This window comes from Lampetra planeri, chromosome 8, assembly GCF_965212315.1.
Source record: "Lampetra planeri chromosome 8, kcLamPlan1.2.h2, whole genome shotgun sequence".
NCBI classification, from domain to species: domain Eukaryota; kingdom Metazoa; phylum Chordata; class Hyperoartia; order Petromyzontiformes; family Petromyzontidae; genus Lampetra; species Lampetra planeri.
This window is the reverse complement of record NC_136114.1, coordinates 15,736,545-15,756,758: the sequence shown is the minus strand read 5'-3', so window position 1 is coordinate 15,756,758 and position 20,214 is coordinate 15,736,545. Positions and strand designations below refer to the sequence as shown.

General features: G+C 59.7%; 1 protein-coding gene and 2 pseudogenes across 1 annotated transcript; 2 read left to right on the top strand and 1 right to left on the bottom strand.

Annotated features, from left to right (window-relative positions):
* Positions 1–1,935: 1,935 nt before the first annotated feature.
* Positions 1,936–15,586, bottom strand: LOC144720416 (carboxylesterase 1E-like). The gene is made up of 10 exons (XM_078597195.1): positions 15,453–15,586; positions 12,429–13,192; positions 11,929–12,036; positions 11,375–11,580; positions 7,746–7,942; positions 5,157–5,215; positions 3,930–4,103; positions 3,231–3,440; positions 2,731–2,871; positions 1,936–2,423 (listed from the first exon to the last, which is right to left on the bottom strand). The coding sequence occupies exons 2-9, from the start codon at positions 13,174–13,176 to the stop codon at positions 2,735–2,737; spliced, it is 1,839 nt and encodes a 612-aa protein (XP_078453321.1). The 5' UTR covers positions 13,177–13,192; positions 15,453–15,586; the 3' UTR covers positions 1,936–2,423; positions 2,731–2,734.
* Positions 15,587–16,310: 724 nt separating this feature from the next.
* LOC144720483 (small ubiquitin-related modifier 3 pseudogene) lies at positions 16,311–16,674 on the top strand (annotated as a pseudogene).
* Positions 16,675–17,211: 537 nt separating this feature from the next.
* LOC144720482 (DNA-directed RNA polymerases I, II, and III subunit RPABC4 pseudogene) lies at positions 17,212–17,436 on the top strand (annotated as a pseudogene).
* Positions 17,437–20,214: the final 2,778 nt, after the last annotated feature.

Below are 20,214 nucleotides of genomic sequence, written 5' to 3'. Positions count from 1 at the left end.
CATCCCGGTGGGGATGGGGGGGGGAGGTCGGGGGGGGGGGTGGAAGGTCGGGGGGGGGGCACACGGATCAGGTCGAGGAGTCCCTGGAGCCCGGCTGGGGAGCGGGGACGACACTTTCGGGTGAAATCTGGAGATCCTTGAGTGGAGGGCACGGGGTCCCAGCTGACGTGGCTCGTGGAGCGGGAATCCCGCGATGTCGGCGCAGCGCGCCTCGGGCAGCAGCGCGAGGGTCGCGCTCGGAGTCCCCGGAGCCCCGAGCGGTCGCTTCCCGCCTGCGAGGCGAGCCCCGTCTCCTAGGCCCACGAGACGCGATGCCAGAGCCCCCACCGCACACATCACGAACCCCCCCCCTCCATGCCTCTTTCATAACCCCTCCTTATCCCCTCCCCAACTCGTCCCTAACCCCTCCCCCTCCTCCTCGAACCTGTCCCACGGCCCCACCCCCTGCCACGACGTCCGCCTCCCCTCTGCCCAAATCCCTCCTCCACTCCCGCTCCCCTCGCTCTCCATCACTCTGCTTCACCTCCCGCTGCAATCGCCTCCTTCAATCTCCTCCGCGACCTCGTTAGGACAGAGGAGCAGGCATCGGGGGCGTGTCGTCCTCAGTACATTGCTGCTGCTGCTGCTGCTGCAATAGGCGAGAACAGGAGAGCCTTCCACAACGCGTCCCCGTCCCTCCCTCCCTCCTGTTGTCCCACCATACTTCACCACGCCAGTCGCGGTGCAGGTTGGTCAAGTCGGAGCCCGGGACGGGGGTTGGGAAGCCGCTCGCCACTGATCTCAGCCGTGGCTGGGAGCCGAACCGAGGTTGCCGCCTGCATTGCGGCGTCTCATATTTAGTGACGTCGTTCAGGGGCCGTCCTAAAATGGACGTCACGGCGATTTTGGACGATTTTTTACCCCCCCTTGTCACACGGCGTCACAAAAAGTCAGACCCCCCCCCTCAAATATGGACGTCACAAAGCTCTGCCCCCCCCCCAAAATAAAACATGCTTCAAATCGCTTTAAACTATTGTCATTGTAGTGCGTAGTTAATGTGGCCGCTGCACTCTGATGTTGTAGGAGAAACATTTATTAAAAAGTCTATTTAAGTAGAACATGTCTATATTTAAAGTTGCGCATTTTGAGGTGACGTCACATTTCCTCCCCCCCCCCCCCTCGTCACAAATGTCTGACCCCCCCCCCCCCCAGGTGCGTGACGTCATTTATGAGGACGGCCCCTCATAAGAACTGCTGCCATGGTTCACCCGGTGTCAGGAGCAGGCGGTACCGACACGGGGAAAGTCCCGTGTCGTCACCATGCGATGGACGCCTGCCCAATGATCCCAGCAGATGTGTAATGGGCCCTTTGAGTACACGGTGTGGGTTCTCGAGCCTGGATCCTGGCGATGCCTCGCCGGGACTTCTCAAATCAGAGTGGTGGACACGTGCGCACACTGCTACAGCGTGTAGTTGTTCCCATTTTTGCTCAAATCTAATGCTAGGTTCCGCCAGCTCAACCACGGCACTGGACCGTACAAGCCTCGTCAATCCACTGCTGGATGAGAGCCCTCTCACGCTGCGCCAGCCGTCGGAGTTGTTGGACCATATTTCACCACGTCATCAATACCATCATCACAACTGAGCTCAAACTCACCACCAACATAATCACCATCAAAGCACCATCATCTACGTCATCAAAAAATCACAATCATAATCACTACCATCATAAAAATCACCACAATCATCAAAATCACCACGATCGTCATCAAAATCATCACGATTGTCATCAAAATCACCATGATCGTCATCAAAAACACCACTACTACCATCATATAAATCAGCACCATAACACTATCATCATCACCACCATCAACAGCACCACGACCATCATCTCCATCTTGAAAATCGCCATTATCATCACTACCATGACCACCAAAATCATCACCATCAACATCCAGTGAGGGCTTTTATTTGAATCTTGCCGACACCCCCACCCCGCCCCCAGAGTGAAACCCTCGGGTCACGTAAAAAAAATCATTAAATACAAATTCCAATCATCACCACCACCAACATCACCACCACCACCATCATCATCACATCATCATCGTATAAAGTGTCTTCAGCCCGCCCGCTACAGTCCAGGGTAATTAGAGACACCCAAATTGACCTGACCATTCCCCGTGACCCTGACATCACTGCCCATGACCCCAAGTCCCCCCCGACCGTGACCCCGAGACCAGAGTTTGTAACCCCGGAGCCGCATGCCCCCCTTTCCAGGGTGAGAAGAGGGGGGTACAGGACCCCCCCCCCCACCTCTACGGAGGACTCATCTGCTCCTAGCCACCGACCCCCACCCGTCTCCCCAATTGCCCCTGGCGTGCAGGGTGCTCTGGGGGTAGAGGGGGGTGGCAACGACTGGGGGGCCCCGCGGCACGCAGGGTCTGCACGCACAGGTTGGGGTGGTGGGGGGAGGAGGCGTAGGGTGGGGAGGGGGAGAGCAATCATTAGCGGTGTTAGCGACACGTGCACATACAACATGAACATTCACGTGTGTACACGTGTCATGTACGTGTGTATAATGTGCAGATGTCTGTACAGGTGTGTAATCACACAGGAGCACTGTTGTGTGAAGTTGCATAATCACACAGGTGTACAGGTGTGTCGTCACAGGTGTACAGGTGTGTCGTCACACAGGTGTACAGGTGTGTCGTCATAGGTGTACAGGTGTCGTCACACAGGTATCCGCACCTCGTTATTTACTCGCTGGACCCTGCTCGGAGCTCTGCCTCCAGAATTCGCAGCACTCATTCACGGAGACGTGGCGCGGAGTGAATTCATCCGAGAGCAGCGCGGCGCCCGGCCACTCGGGCCACTGCTCCGGCATGGAGCCTGCACACGGGAAGTACACGTGGGGTACACAGAGTACACGTGGGGTACACAGAGTACACGTGGGGTACACAGAGTACACGTGGGGTACACAGAGTACACGTGGGGTACACAGAGTACACGTGGGGTACGCGTGGGGTACAAAAGGGCCTTCCCTTGGTGGACTTGACCTGAAACAAATATCTGGCCGGCCTGTAAACATCACCACTGAGAAATCCAAAGTGGCCGGGTGTGGCGGTGGTCACACTACCCCCTCGTGCACCGTGCCAGACTTCGTGGGTGCTACTCGCTAACCGCGCTTGTCCCACCAGTCTGTCGTGCGGGGTCAGGGTCGCCCAAGCGGCTCGTGCGGGTGGTCTCACCTGTGGAGATGAAGCGCATCAGGTAGTAGCGCACGAGCCGCGTGAACCCCCACTCGCGGTCGTGGATTTTGGGCCCCCCGGCGCTCAGGGAGCCGAGGAAGGCGCGCGCGTCCGTGCCCCGCGCCGCGAACAGGGGCCGCTGCGACGCCTCGGCGCCCCACTCGGGGACAAACGCAGCCTCGTAGCGGTACACACGGGGGGAGGGCGAGCCTGCAGGGAAGATGGTGAGGGGGGGGGGGGGTCCATCCCCACGCTTAACATCCCTCGTCTCATCCGCCTGCCCCGTGTCTCATCTGTGTCTCCATGCGCAGTGTCCCCGTGTCCCGTCCTGGCCGTCGCTGTGAAGATGGGACACGCACCCGCTGCTGTGTACACAGTCATGCAAGACCGGCACAGCACACGAGGGGGTGGGTGGCGAACACACCGCCCCGCCGCCTTTGTATCCCGAGTGCTGATGTTTACACATCACACCAGGTACTCATTTAAGGCTGAGTCGACCTATGAGAGGCTCAGGACTGGTTTAGATAATCGTGACTGGTGTTGGTGGCCGTGAGTGGGAGTCAATCCCGGGTCTTTGCCGGGTTCGTAGCGCAGCACGCCAACCTCTGCGCAACGGCTCCTCCCTCTAGTACACAGTGTTGCACACACACACACACTGACACGCGTTGCCGTGTACACACTGACACGCGCACCCCTCACCAGCGACCCACTGCCTGCTCCGGGTCGCGTTGGCGAGGTCATCGAGTGGACACGTGACCTTGAGGTCGGTGACCGCGGTGCAGTACCGCTTTCCGGGGCAGGGCGGGGGGCAGTCCGGGGGGTAGAGCTGCAGCAGCTGGGACAGTCGCCCCGGGGCCAGGTTCTCGATCCTCTCTGGGTACGACGGGGACGTGCAGGGGACGTGCAGGGGACGTGCAGGGGACGTGCAGGGGACGTGCAGGGGACGTGCAGGGGACGTGCAGGGGACGTGCAGGGGACGCAAGGACATGAGGTGAGAGCATCGAGGGACACGGGGAGACAGACACGAGGGACACGGAGAGACAGACACAGGCGATACATGCACATAGGGGGCACAGGGACATAGGAGTGAGGGTATGCAGGAGACAGAGACACATGGGACACATGACATGTGGATACGGAGACAGATGTCGTTTAGGTAAACCAAGATGCACGTATTCTTTGGGTCTCTCGGTAAAGTCACGTAGATAGGTTCCAAGAAAATAACAATACTACGACGTTTCGATCGCCTCTAAAGGCAAACTGTTTATAAAGGTTTAAAATTGGCGTAGCCCAAGTGTCGGCAGCATGGGTGGGGTAGCTAATGTTAATGCAAGGGATTAAAAACAGTGTGCCCCAGCATGTATGGCGGTGCTAGATGTCAAGATTCAAGATGCAAATGTAAGAGGTTCACAAGCGTGGCCAGGGGAAATGGGGGTAGGCAGGTATGGGGCAGTGTACAAAGGGACAGAGGGGCCCAGAGGTACAGGGTGGTTATGGTCAGGGTTATCAGTCCCCCAAATCCAAACGCCAAACCGCAGCAGTACAACCCCGGGGCATACCTCTCCCCCACCCCCTCCCCTCCACTCCCCCTCCCCTCCACTCCCCCTCCCCTCCACACCCCTCCCCTCCACACCCCCTCCACACCCCTCCCCTCCCACACCCCTCCACACCCCCCTCCCCTCCACACCCCTCCACACCCCTCCCCTCCACACCCCTCCACACCCCTCCCCTCCACACCCCCTCCCCCCTGCACACCCCCTCGGCACATCACGCTGCTACCATGACAATTCCCCGTGCCCACCCTCGCACCCTTGCCCCGACCCTAGAGGCCGGGCGTGTTCGCCCGGGTGGCGATTGTTTTTAAAATAGTTTTTAATATCGCGTCTCTTGAATCCCCCCACCTCCATTCCCCGCACCCCTGCTCACCCATCAGGGTGGAGCTGAAATTCTCCGTCGTCCACCGATCCATCTCGGGGTAGGGCGGTCTACATGAACAGCGAACACGCACACACAAAGACACAACATCAACAACAAAGATTCCCCGTGTAGCCTTAACAGACTGTAGGGGCAAGTGCTGTTAGCGAGTAGCACCTATGAAGGCCGGAACGGCACACGAGGGGGTGGGTGGCCAGCACCACGCCTGGCCGCCTTTGTCTCCCTAATGGCGATGTTTAGACAGACGTACGCACACACACGCCCACGCCCACACGCCCCTGCACTATCCGAGCCAGCTGTTCCCAATAGCCGAGCATTTGTGTTCCGATCAGACTCGCAGTGATCGTGCTGTCTGATCTGTGTTCTATTGATCGTTGTTCCGATCGATTCAACAATGTTTTGTGGCACTGCCCTGGCACAGACAACACGAGCACATCGCATTCGTCAATAACACACTGCCACAAAAGTACAAAATATTTACTACATGTGTTGTGGAGGGTCCATGCCTGAAACGTCGCTTCCCATATCATTTCCTCTGAGGGCAGTGATATTGAAAAGTGTGTTGATGTTTTTGTTAAGTTGTGTTCTGATCAAATGAGTTCGATCCGCACCAGTGCATGTGATGGGAACGGGTTGGTATGTGTGTGCGTGTCTGCGTGCGTGTGTGCGTGTCTGCGTGCGTGTGTGCGTGTCTGCGTGCGTGTGTGCGTGTCTGCGTGCGTGTGTGCGTGTCTGCGTGCGTGTGTGCGTGTCTGCGTGCGTGTGTGCGTGTCTGCGTGCGTGTGTGCGTGTCTGCGTGCGTGTGTGCGTGTCTGCGTGCGTGTGTGCGTGTCTGCGTGCGTGTGTGCGTGTCTGCGTGCGTGTGTGCGTGTGTGCGTGTCTGCGTGCGTGTGTGCGTGTGTGCGTGTCTGCGTGCGTGTGTGCGTGTCTGCGTGCGTGTGTGCGTGTCTGCGTGCGTGTGTGCGTGTCTGCGTGCGTGTGTGCGTGTCTGCGTGCGTGTGTGCGTGTCTGCGTGCGTGTGTGCGTGTCTGCGTGCGTGTGTGCGTGTGTGCGTGTGTGCGTGTCTGCGTGCGTGTGTACGTGCGTGTGTGCGTGTCTGCGTGCGTGTGTGCGTGTCTGCGTGCGTGTGTGCGTGTCTGCGTGCGTGTGTGCGTGTCTGCGTGCGTGCGTGCGTGTCTGCGTGCGTGCGTGCGTGTCTGCGTGCGTGTGTGCGTGTCTGCGTGCGTGTGTGCGTGTCTGCGTGCGTGTGTGCGTGTCTGCGTGCGTGTGTGCGTGTGTGCGTGCGTGTGTGCGTGTCTGCGTGCGTGCGTGTCTGCGTGCGTGCGTGCGTGTCTGCGTGCGTGTGTGCGTGTCTGCGTGCGTGTGTGCGTGTCTGCGTGCGTGCGTGCGTGTCTGCGTGCGTGCGTGCGTGTCTGCGTGCGTGTGTGCGTGTCTGCGTGCGTGTGTGCGTGTCTGCGTGCGTGTGTGCGTGTCTGCGTGCGTGTGTGCGTGTCTGCGTGCGTGTGTGCGTGTGTGCGTGCGTGTGTGCGTGTCTGCGTGCGTGTCTGCGTGCGTGCGTGCGTGTCTGCGTGCGTGTGTGCGTGTCTGCGTGCGTGTGTGCGTGTCTGCGTGCGTGTGTGCGTGTCTGCGTGCGTGTGTGCGTGTCTGCGTGCGTGTGTGCGTGTCTGCGTGCGTGTGTGCGTGTCTGCGTGCGTGCGTGCGTGTCTGCGTGCGTGCGTGCGTGTCTGCGTGCGTGTGTGCGTGTCTGCGTGCGTGTGTGCGTGTCTGCGTGCGTGTGTGCGTGTCTGCGTGCGTGTGTGCGTGTCTGCGTGCGTGTGTGCGTGTCTGCGTGCGTGTGTGCGTGCGTGCGTTCAGAAGAGTTGCCTCACACTCTTTGTTCAGAGCAGCGATTTAATTATTTTTTATCTCGTCTATGCCTCTCCGTGTCGATTGATGATCGTCTGTTTACAGTTCTGTTCCCTCCAGTAACCTAAACGTGACACCGCACATCATCGGACCCAACCTGCCCGGAATACGCTCAATCCCACCCGATCTGGTAAGCTAAGCAGAGTTGAGCCTGGATGGTGGTTGGATGGGTGGCCACCGCGCGTGACGCGGCGGTCCCGGGGCTCGCGGGGCCACGAGGTGGGCCTCAGAGGGCTGCGCCCCCCCCACATCCACCGAGCGGCAGTGTGCTCAAATCACCCGCACGACCCACATGGCGCGGGGGAGGCCCTCATCCTGCAGCGGTTTGACAAAAGGGCCGTGCGTGTATGGAGCCGCATTTTACGACTCGAAGCCCGAGTCTCGTGACTGCTTATCAGGAGGCTCCTGCGTTGAGACGCTTGGCCGCTTAGGTGAGGAATGTTCTTGGGGGGGCATGAAAGCGCGTGGATAGCGTCTTGGATTCCCACGGCCACTCGGATCGCCTCTCAAACCTCGACACCTTTAAGTCATCAACGCTCTTGCGATACTACAATCTACACAGTCCCCCTGGTAGCCCTTGTAGGGGACGGGAGGGGGGGGTTGTATTTGTACATCGCGAGCGTGAGTATCAATGCTAATGGACCTCTGTCTCTCTCTCTCTGTCCCTTCTCTCACCTGATGGCCACCTCTTGCTGCGTGCTGCCCAGCACCAGGGAGACGTTCACCCTCGAGATGCCCTGCGCCAGTGGCGTGGGCACGAGGCACCCGTCCACTACGGCTGGGAAAAAGGGGGGCTCCTCGCTTTGGGGGGCCGGGAAATCCGAGGCGAGACGCGAGTCCTCCCATGCGGCGTAGTCCTCGAATGGGGATGCCTACGCGTCGGGGAGGGGGGGTGGGGGCGTTCAGAGCACGTGCCAGGCGTGGTGCACCTTGTGAGGCCACGTGGAACGACGGAGTGGCACTGGCAGGTGGTGCAGGGGTGCTTCTACTCCGCACGGGCAGTGCGGGTTACGTGCACAGGTTTGCACGAAGACAAAGATCCGTCGTGTAGCCTTCACAGACTGTTGGGGCAAGTGCTGTTCGCGAGCACCAATGAAGGGCTGCAAGGCACACACAACTACACTGCAGACGTACCCCCAGACACTCGCACACATTCACTCGCTGTAGGACCCCCGGTGACCCCCGTGTTGGCGTGCCGAGCGCCACGTGGAGATGCCGTGCATTCTGCCCCTCCTCTGCCCGGAGCTCGCGTCTCGAGTCGCGCTGTAGCTCTTCGTGCACCGTCAGCAAATTCTTTATGGCCCATGTGCCCAGACCAGATATTCCACTTGTCAATGCCACGTGATGTGCGTAAACTTTCGTGGCATCGAGTAATGTACGTGGCCGAATTGCAAACGCGTACGCGACGATTTAATCAAATTCAGCAGTTTCTGTTTATGTGCTGAACCAGCGCTCAACAATTCCCTCTCGGCGCCGTTCCATCGCTCCCTTGTGACTCTTCTATCGCTACTGTCGTGGACGTGGTCCTCATGAACCTCACACCTCGGTGTCAGGTGCTTTCCACCCAACTCCACCACACTCCTCCCACCCACCAGCCACACCGCTCCCCCCACCACACCAGCCACACCGCTCACCACACCAGCCACACCACTCACCCCACCACACCAGCCACCCCACTCACCCCACCACACCACTCACCCCACCACACCGGCCACACCACTCACTCCCCCCACCACACCAGCCACACCACTCCCCCCACCACACCAGCCACACCGCTCCCCCCACCACACCAGCCACACCGCTCACCCCACCACCCCAGCCACACCACTCACCCCAACACACCAGCCACACCACTCACCCCACCACACCAGCCACACCACTCACCCCACCACACCAGCCACACCACTCACCCCACCACACCAGCCACACCACTCACTCCACCACCCCACTCACCCCACCACACCGGCCACACCACTCACTCCCCCCACCACACCAGCTACACCACTCCCCCCACCACACCAGCCACACCGCTCCTCCCACCACACCAGCCACACTGCTCACCACACCACACCAGCCACACCACTCACCCCACCACACCAGCCACACCACCTCCCCCCACCACACCAGCCACACCACTCCCCCCACCACACCAGCCACCACACCACTCACCCCACCACACCAGCCACACCACTCCCCCCACCACACCAGCCACACCACTCACCCCACCACACCAGCCACACCACTCACGCCATCACACCAGCCAGACCACTCACCCCACCACATCAGCCACACCACTAACCCCACCACACTAGCCACACCACTCACCCCACCACACCAGCCACACCACTCACCCCACCACACCAGCCACACCACTCACCCCACCACATCAGCCACACCACTCACCCCACCACACCAGCCACACCACTCACCCGACCACACTAGCCACACCACTCACCCCACCACATCAGCCACACCACTCACGCCATCACACCAGCCAGACCACTCACCCCACCACATCAGCCACACCACTAACCCCACCACACTAGCCACACCACTCACCCCACCACACCAGCCACACCACTCACCCCACCACACCACTCAGCCCACCACATCAGCCACACCACTCACCCCACCACACCAGCCACACCACTCACCCGACCACACTAGCCACACCACTCACCCTACCACACCAGCCACACCACTCCCCCCACCACACCAGCCACACCACTCACCCCACCACACCAGCCACACCACCCACCCCACCACACCAGCCACGCCACTCACCCCACCACACCAGCCACACCACTCCCCCCACCACATCAGCCACACCACTCACCCCAGCACACCAGTCACACCACTCACCCCACCACACCACACCAGCCACACCACTCCCCCCACCACACCAGCCACACCGCTCTCCCCACCACACCAGCCACACCACTCACGCCACCACACCAGCCACACCGCTCTCCCCACCACACCAGCCACACCACTCACGCCACCACACCAGCCACACCGCTCTCCCCACCACACCAGCCACACCACTCACCCCACCACACCAGCCACACCACTCACCCCACCACACCAGACACACCACTCACGCCACCACACCAGCCACACCGCTCTCCCCACCACACCAGCCACACCACTCACCCCACCACACCAGCCACACCACTCACGCTACCACACCAGCCACACCGCTCTCCCCACCACACCAGCCACACCACTCACGCCACCACACCAGCCACACCGCTCTCCCCACCACACCAGCCACACCACTCACGCCACCACACCAGCCACACCACTCACCCCACCACACCAGCCACCCCACTCACGCCACCACACCAGCCACACCACTCACCCCACCACATCAGCCACACCACTCACCCCACCACACCAGCCACACCACTCACCCCACCACACCAGCCACACCACTCACGCCACCACACCAGCCACTCCGCTCTCCCCACCACATCAGCCACACCACTCACCCCACCACACCAGCCACCCTACTCACGCCACCACACCAGCCACACCGCTCTCCCCACCACACCAGCCACCCCACTCACGCCACCACACCAGCCACACGGCTCACCCCACTACACCAGCCACACCGCTCTCCCCACCACACCAGCCACACCACTCACGCCACCACACCAGCCACACCGCTCTCCCCACCACACCAGCCACAGCACTCACGCCACCACACCAGCCACACCGCTCTCCCCACCACACCAGCCACACCACTCACCCCGCCACACCAGCCACACCACTCACGCCACCACACCAGCCACACCGCTCTCCCCACCACACCAGCCACACCACTCACGCCACCACACCAGCCACACCGCTCTCCCCACCACACCAGCCACACCACTCACGCCACCACACCAGCCACACCACTCACCCCACCACACCAGCCACCCCACTCACGCCACCACACCAGCCACACCACTCACCCCACCACACCAGCCACACCACTCACCCCACCACACCAGCCACACCACTCACCCCACCACACCAGCCATACCACTCACGCCACCACACCAGCCACTCCGCTCTCCCCACCACATCAGCCACACCACTCACCCCACCACACCAGCCACCCTACTCACGCCACCACACCAGCCACACCGCTCTCCCCACCACACCAGCCACCCCACTCACGCCACCACACCAGCCACACGGCTCACCCCACTACACCAGCCACACCGCTCTCCCCACCACACCAGCCACACCACTCACGCCACCATCTCCACCCCTACTAACACGCGAGGCCCCCCGCTCCCGACCCAGGGCGGTACCGCGAGGAGGCTGCCGAGCTCGGCGCCACGCAGGCACGCGAGGTCCCCGTCGCCGCAGCTCGTGCCGTTGTAGACGGAGCGGCCACGCTCCTCGGCCTCCCGCAGGTTGGGCTGCAGCATGCGGCACGAGGCGCTCATGGCCACGACTCGCGAGAAGAGGCCGCGGGCGGCTGGAGACGTGGCGAGAGCCAGGGCGCACACCGCACCTGGGGGGGGGGGGGGGGGGCACCAAGGACCGGGAGAGATGTCACTTGCCGCCACTGAGGAGATGGATGCACAGCGACCTCTAAGATCTTTCGTGACTGTCTCATTCCACCATCTGATCTTAGGTTGGGGGAGGGGGCAGCAGGGAGGTTCAACTCCTCCCCCGTGGGGGGCGGCAGAGGGACCTGTGTACCTGGCGAGGGGGGCTCCAGGTGAGAGAGCGGGGGAGTAGTGGCATAATGAGACCGAGTCTCTCTCACGTCAAGTGCAGCCACTGGCAGAAGAAAGGGGGTTTGATATAATCGGGGGTGGGGGGTGGGGTTCTGGTGGCACTGTGGGGGGTCACGCACCCGCCTCGTATCCCAGCAGCGTCACGTTGCCGATGTCTCCGCCGAAGACCTCGATGTTTTTCTGGACCCACCTGAGCGCCTTCAGTTGGTCCATGAGGCCGTAGTTACCTGCGTGGGGGCAGGGAGATGCGGGACAAGGAGACACGGGGGCAGCACGGGGGCAGGAATGAAGGGTTGCACAGGAGTAGTGTACATTGAATGCACTTAATGTGACAGAGACAGGGCAGTGGCCAGGGGACACGTGCGAGTGACACAGACGCGTGGCCTGGCACCCTCTCTTCTACAAGAGGGCAAACCCAGACGCCTAAACGGAGACCCCCAGGCCATGACCCCCAGGCCATGACCCCCAGGCCATGACCCCTAGGCCATGACCCCTAGGCCATGACCCCCAGGCCATGACCCCTAGGCCATGACCCCCAGGCCATGACCCCCAGGCCGTGACCCCCAGGCCATGACCCCTAGGCCGTGACCCCCAGGCCATGACCCCCAGGCCCGCGTACCCGAGGTGTGCTCCAGGTTCTCGTCCGACAGCTCCTTGAGGGCCAGGAAGCCGAGCGCGCCCAGGCGGTAGTTGAGGCTGACGAAGACGGCGTTGGTCTGCGCCGCCAACTCCTCCCCGGGCGCCAAGCCCTCCTCGTGGCCGCTGCCCCTGGTCAGGTGGCCCCCGTGCAGCCACACGATCACGGGGCGCCGCGCGGCGCCGCCCAGGGTGGGGGTCCACACGTTCAGGTAGAGGCAGTCTTCTTGGCCCAGCACCTCGCCCGCGGGGCCCCGCTGCGCGCAGGGCGACCCGTAGGCCGTGGCCACGTACGTCCCGTTCCAGAGGGCCCCCCGCACGCTGCGGGGCGGCTCCCAGCGCCGCGCGGGCGCCGCGGCGTAGGGGATGCCGAGGAAGGCGTAGGCGAAGGTGCTGTGGAGGCCGCGCAGCGCGGCGCCGTCCGGCAGCTTCACGTCCACCACGGTGTGGCCGGAGTCGCCCGAGAGGTAGGCCAACGAGGCCGCCGCGACGCACAGCACGAGGAGGCCCGCGCACAGCCCCAGGGCGCGCGTCCACGTGCAGGCCGCGCACGGCGCCTCGTCCGGGCCCCGGCGAGAACGCCGCCTCTTCTGCGGCTCGGAGAGGGCGCCCGCGTCGGCGTCGTGGTCGCTGACCAGGCGCTTCATCTCGGTGGCGTCGAACTCATCATCGGACTCGTCGCTCTGCATGGCGCTGAGCTCCGGGGCCGTGAGGAGGGGCGCGGAGGACATTCGGCGGCCACGGGTTCTGCGAACGCAATGCGATTAAAGCCTTGTCCGGACAGCCGGCTCGCAAGAATTAAACGCGTGGCCGTGTGGTCACTTCGACCGCCGACTCGAACGGTTGAGAGGATGTGGCCATCGCAACAGTTTGGACGACAACGTCGCCACACGCTCGGTTCTGTTGAGCAGGCGGTCTGGATGAGGCCGACAGCGCTGGTGCATGCGATGCTGCCCACTTCTCTGTATTGCGAGCTCGTGTTGCTGTCGTGGATGAAGCGCTGGAGCGATGCGCGTGTGCACAGCACTGGGTGCACAACACGAGGGCATCCGCGTCGAGAGAGACGGAGCCAGAGGGTGGTGGAGGCACAGCCCCAGCACACGCGGCGCGCCTGCTGCCCACTATGCCGAGTCATAGGCCCGTCCATTAGGAGGGTCCTGCACCGCCACGTCTGAACAGTTGTAAGAGTGCAACTATTGGGGAGGCTTTTGTCCAGCAGTGGAGTAATCATGGCTGTTGATTATTGTGATTAGCCCATGCATAGTCCTGTTGTTAATCAACTGCTGAAGGGGGGGAGGGGGGCTCTGCACACGTTGTAGGTCCTTGGGGCTGTTTGACCATACTTCACCCAGCTGGTTAGTTTGAGTTGGTGACGTGGCAGCAGAGTACAGTGTAACAATGAATATCGCTGCACTGTTCTCGGACGTATGAGCTATGCAAGTGGCATGCAAGTGCGTGGCTAAGCGTGTGGTATGCAGTGGTCACCCATCCAACCAATATCCAGGCTGAAGTCTGCTTCTGAGATTCGACGAGGAAGCCTTCCGCGTGATTTATACAACAATATATACCAGTTCCTTCAATCAGAACATACCTCGCTGGGTGCCATGACTCAGGAGGGTCGTGCGTTGCATTGTTTTGCCAGACGAGTCGTGTTTGTTTTGTGTCAAGGAATGGGAAATACGCGGAAACGTATTTTTGAAAGCCACACGACCAGCGAATGAGGTCTCAGAACTCCGCCTGTGAATGCCAGCAATTTATTTGCTCTTCTGCAATCTATTGTCCACCTCGTAGCTCTGTAGGGGGTGATGCGGGGAGTCTCACGCACACTACAATCTCAGCGTGATCCACCAACCCCCACCACCTCCATGCACGGGGATCAATTACAGCCCCAGACTCCCAATTATCATCATAATCTCATCACATCATCACCATATCATCATTCGAGAATCATCTCATCATTACCAGCATCATAACTCGATCATCTCATACATCTCAACATAATCGCCATCACCGTCATCAGCATCATGTCATCGTCTCCCGAGGCACGGGTGCGGTGGAGGGGTGGGAGAGGCGCGTGGGCCACGCGGCGCGGACTTTAGCATCGGGAATCGCGACGCGCGCGGGTTGGGCTTTCGGTGGGTGGATGTCCCACCACATCCCCACGGAGACCGTGGGACGCACAGGAACACGAGCCCGGTGGTGTCATGCACACAGACCCAGTGCCCCACAGATGGGCCCGCAGAGTACACGTCTCGACAAGGCCTCCACAGAGTCACCCGATATCGTGAGACGCAAGTCTCTCGCTCTCTCTGTCGCCTCTCTCGCACCTGAAGACAGCACGTAGCCCAAACACTGTCCCTGCGAACGCAGTTCTAATGATCTGTTCATTTAATTGCTGCGTGAATGTTCGTGATGGCCATTGCAAAGATGCTCTCGAAGGGCTAAGAGAGATCGAGTCTGTGCCTTAAGCTCGGAGTATGAACCTTGCGGGCAGGGGTGGTACGCGACTCCTCGGTCGATCTTTATTGCGCATTTGTGCACACGCGCGCGCACACACAAACGGTCATTCTTACGCACAAAGACAAAGTCCCCCCATATAGCCTTTACATATTGTTGGGGCAAGTGCTGTTAACGAGCACCTATCTCGGCTGGCACAGTACACGAGGGGGTAGGTGGCCAGCATCATGACCGGCCGCCTTTGTCTCCTTAGTGGAAATGTTTACACATTTACTGAGTCGACCTAGGGGAGGCCAAGTACCGGTTCAGATAATCGTTGGCCGTGAGCAGGAATCAAACTCGGTTTCATGCACATCCACACAAAAAACTCTCATTTACCCATACAGGCGCATTGACACACACAGCCATACACACACACGCACTCACTTTGGTACACAGTACATACTAACACACGCACTCACACATGTACACACACGCACTCACACATGTACACACACTCATTAACGCAAACACTCGCGTGCCTGAGTCGTACCACGACGCGCGTGGTTACCTCTGGAAAGTTCGATGTTGTAGATGATGTTGATGATGTTGTTGTAGATGATGATGTCGATGGTGTTGAAGTTGAGCACAGAACTCCTGACCTGCCTCGCGCTCCGTTTACACCCCCACAGCGCGAGATCTCGCCTCGCGAGAATTTGACGACAGGTGAGTGACAGATGTGGGAGGGGCAGATGTGTTGAGTGGGAGGGGCAGATGTGTGAGTGACAGGTGTGGGACGGGCAGGTGTGTTGAGTGGGAGGGGCAGATGTGTGAGTGACAGGGGTGGGACGGGCAGGTGTGGGAGGGGTGTGAGTGGGAGGGGCAGCCTATGGAGTGGTATCAGCAGTGTCACGATCGCCCTCTGTGGAGGATGTTTGTGAGGGACGCTGCTGGGGAACTGGAAAGTCGCCTTCGAGCAGCAGATGATCGACGCTCACCAAGACGAGCGCAGCGCCTGGCGAACACAGCGAGTTGGCACAGTGGGGAGCACAGCTGGTGCATCTGCCAGTCATCTCAGTCAAACCATGGCACTTGGGTCTGTTCCGTGATCTCCTGCCAGCGGGCTTTCGACACTTCACGTGGCCTCAAAGTGCACCTATTTTTGTTGTTGTAACTTTCTGCATAGCTCATCGGATTCCTCCTCCCGCAGTCTAAATAAAGATTCTTATTCTGATTAATTTGACCCTCACCTGGCCCCTCGCCGACCTGACCTCTGACCTGATGAATCTCGCCTTGAATTTCCTCTCCGTGCCCAGCAGAGGACGCCGCGCAGCTGCTTCTGCGGCGCACCGGGGAGAGAGGGGGGGGGGAGAGAGGGGGGGGGGGAGAGGGAGAGAGGGGGGGATGGGGGGGCCACGAGCCGCCTACAGCCGCCGCTGCCGATTCGAACCATGGGAGACGAGAAACCCAAGGAGGGAGTGAAGACGGAGAATGATCACATCGACCTGAAGGTGGCGGGCCAGGACGGCTCCGTGGTGCAGTTTAAAATCAAGCGGCATACTCCTCTGACCGAGCTGGTGAAGGCGAACTGCGACAGACAGGGGCTGCAAATGCGTCAGATAAGATTTCGGTTCGACGGGCAGCCCATCAATGAAGCGGACACGCCAGCACAGTTGGAGATGGAAGACGAGGACACCATTGAGGCTTCCCAGCAGCAGCAGCAGACAGGAGGCGGTCGCTCAGCAGACAGCGGCAGCACCTGGCCTCCCACCGAGTAAAAAAACTTACACAAAAATGGTCGCGTTTCTTTTTACCGTCCTGCCAACTCGGCCCCCAAGTTATCCCCCCACGTGCAATGGCGTCGAAGCAAGCGGCATTGCTGACATGGAGAAAGGACCAGTCAGTATGTTGTGTTAACACCATCTGGAAATACAAGTAAGGAAAATGCAGTCGTTTACAAGGGTCCCGTATCTACGCCTTCAGAATTCTTGTCAGTTTTAGTAATTACATCTTACTCGCTAAATGGAGCATCTTCATTTTTTTTTATTCTCGCTAATGCATACATGTTGCCAAAGCTAATGCTGACATACTGCAACTGCAGGTGTCCATCTTGGATGATGGACAGCTTTCTGCAAGTAACAAAGCCCAATGAATAGGCGCCATTGATATGATGTGCAGTGCATTATCCAAAAGACCCTGAGTGGAAGCCCACATTGATTCATCTTTTTGTGATGGTTTGTAATTTCACTTTGTTTCCAATTAGCATGTAATAAATGGTCCTGTCCTATGAAAATAAAAAAGAGGGGGAGAGAGGGAGAGACCGGGCGTGCGTGACTTGGTCACATGGATTCTAACAAGGACGCACAACCAGCAAAGCAACAACCGGTGATTTACATTTGTGGAGAGTGCCATACCGACAATGAAATTAAGGCGAGGGATCCGATCCGATGCCGAGAGTGTGGATACGGGATAATGTACAAGAAAGAACCAAACGATTGCTTGTGTTTGATGCACGTTGAGCGCAATGTCAAGGAGACATCTGGATTTCAATGGCTGTCGACAGAAGTCTTTTTTGTTTTTTTGTATATGCCAGATGCAGTCCGTTGTTTTTCTTTCCTGTAGTATTTGCGTGTATAAAAGTTTTTTTGTAAAAAAAAAAGAGAAGGGGGGAGAGAGGGGGGGGAGAGAGAGGGGAGAGGGAGAGAGGGGGAGAGAGAGAGGGGGGGGGGAGAGAGGGAAAGGGAGAGGGGGGGGTATTCGCTCTGCTGAGATTCGCACCAGGGTGAGGAGGAGCTCCCTGTGACGGGCGAGCACAGCGGCCTCACCCTGCACACCGGCCTCACCCCATGTAGTGTCACTCCGCTTGTTTACCCAGGAAAGCCTCACTGAGTCTCAGGGGTAGTTCTGCAGGTGGGTCGTGACACCGATGGCAACCCCCGGCGCCCGGTTCTGCCGCCAGATATCCGCAGAGACTTCGCGCACACGCCAGAGGAGTTCGCACGTGTTCTTGCCGACTGCAACCACCGACCCATCGTGAACCAACACCTCCACAATGCGTCTCGACGCCCGCCGACTCAAGTCCCGAGCCCCGTCTCAGATCGCGCTGCTCTCACCCTGGCGAACAGAGTGGAACGAGGCCAGCGTCCAGAAAATACCAAAACACACACACACACCTCACTCGGGGCTTTGACAACCCCTCCTCGAAGACACTCTACTCGATCCGCCAACTGCATCAGGACATCGGCAGGCTCCTGCGCCAATCTCCATGAATGTGAAATTAAAGATACAAGCCACAGGAGTGCAACTGTGGCCATACAACCCAAACGATGCACCACGTGGTAAACCACTGTCTTCTGCCCTCCATCAACGGAGGAGGAACAGCAAAACGACTCGAACCCTCTCTCTCTCCTGTAGCCTTCTCGTGGCCAGCAGACCTCGAGCGATACGTTCATGAACGCATCGCTGTCATCGCATGTGAGGTGAAGGGTCCTGTCGAGTTTTCACAGCTGGGCGCGATCATTACTCCGTGGCATTTCAATTTAGTCATTTGCGGGTATTTTTTTTTCTAATTTGGGCCATGACGCCGGCACACAATGGCCTACTCTTGCGCATAATATCACGGGATCTTTTAACGTCCGACTTGACGCAGATGTAGCGTAGAATAGTGCAGCGTTAATACACGCGCAGTATTAATCAGCGCGGCCGCTGTAATAAAACCGTGAATCTCTCCAACAAGAGGCGAGCGCGAAACCGCTGGGCCAGGTCACCCCCCAACTCTGAGTCTCAAGTTGTCTCAGTAGGGGGCGATGCTGTTTTTTTGTATGAAATCCCATTGGAGGAATGTAAACCAGGGCAGGCAGCCCCATCCCCACCTTTAGTCCGAACCACACGGGCCAACCAAACCCCTCAAGGTGGCGATGTCATCATGGCCCGATGCGGTGATGCCACCTCGCGTGGCAGGCGGTGTTGGCCAGAGCGGCGCCCCCGCTGGAGCCGCTCCTACCCCGGGCCTTGTGGGTGCCACTGCGTCTGGGCGGCTGCTCTGCCACCTTTCATCCGCAGAGGAGCCAGGGTCCCGCTGCCCTGGTGCGGGTGTCGGGTCAGAGCCGCACGCCGCTGCCTCGTAGCTGTGGTCACACCCACACAGGCGCAACCACAGCATAGCTGTGTGTCGAAGTCGAACAACGCCAGCCAATCAGAACCCAGCTTTACCAATACCCCTACCCCTAACCACGCCCCCTGTTTCTCACCGCAACTTCATAGTCCCCCTCTCACCTCTCCTGCTCACCCTTCCTCCTCACCCCTCCCCTCCTCTCCTTGCTTCTCATTCCGACTTCATTCGTTGGAGGTCGCTCTCAGCACGGCGAGAAGAGTGAATTACACCGCGTGTACACGGGCGTGTGAATACACTGGCACACTATTACACGTGAATGTGAGAATACACCGCGTGTACACGAGTGAACAACACACCGCATGGGTTGTGGCTCTGTACACGTGTACCTCGAGGTGTATACCCCACACGCGTGAGTGTTCCACGTGTAACGACTTGCGTGAATAAACCACGTGTACTCGACCCAGCGTGGTGAAGTATGGTCAATCAACCCCGGCAACTCAAGCAGAGTAATGAGCCCCTTATGCAGCAGTGGATGTACACACGACACGGACACGTCACTGTGCAACTATGCCACGTGCGTGCACGCACCACGTGTATCCGTGCGAGGAGCACACCGCGTCGCCCTGTGTGGCGGTGGTGGGGGGAGGGGGTCGTTGTTTTGGGAGACGAGGTGCGAGACGAGGTGGGAGATGGGGAAGTCATCCGGACCGTTAAGACCCCTGACTACCCCTCGACTCCTCATCTTCCTCCTCCTCATCCCACCGATTGAATCCCCGAGACAAGCCGCGAGAGATCCCCACCAGAACCTCAACAGACTTCCGAGGGACATCCAATAGACCCCTGGAGACCCCCTGGAGACCCCCTGGAGACCCCCGAGATACACGTGAGGGTCCCCCAGAATCTGGGCGAACAGGAAGGGCCGGTGCGTGCGCGCCGTGCTTGCTCATCGTCTTTGCTGTGTTTGGGGACAGAGTGGAGACGCCGTGACCCCGAGCCGGGGTCGCGGCGGCTCAAACAGCAGCGACACGCGGGGGCCGGGGTGGGGGGGGCGGACGGGGGGGGGTCAGGGACCCCTCGTGTCACGGTAGCGGTGAACTCCACACGACAACAAGAACAACAACGACAACAACAACATGACAAAGACAACGATCCCCTCCCCGTGGAGCCTTTAACAGGCGTTTGGGGCAAGTGCTGTTCGTGAGCACCGATGGAGGCTGGC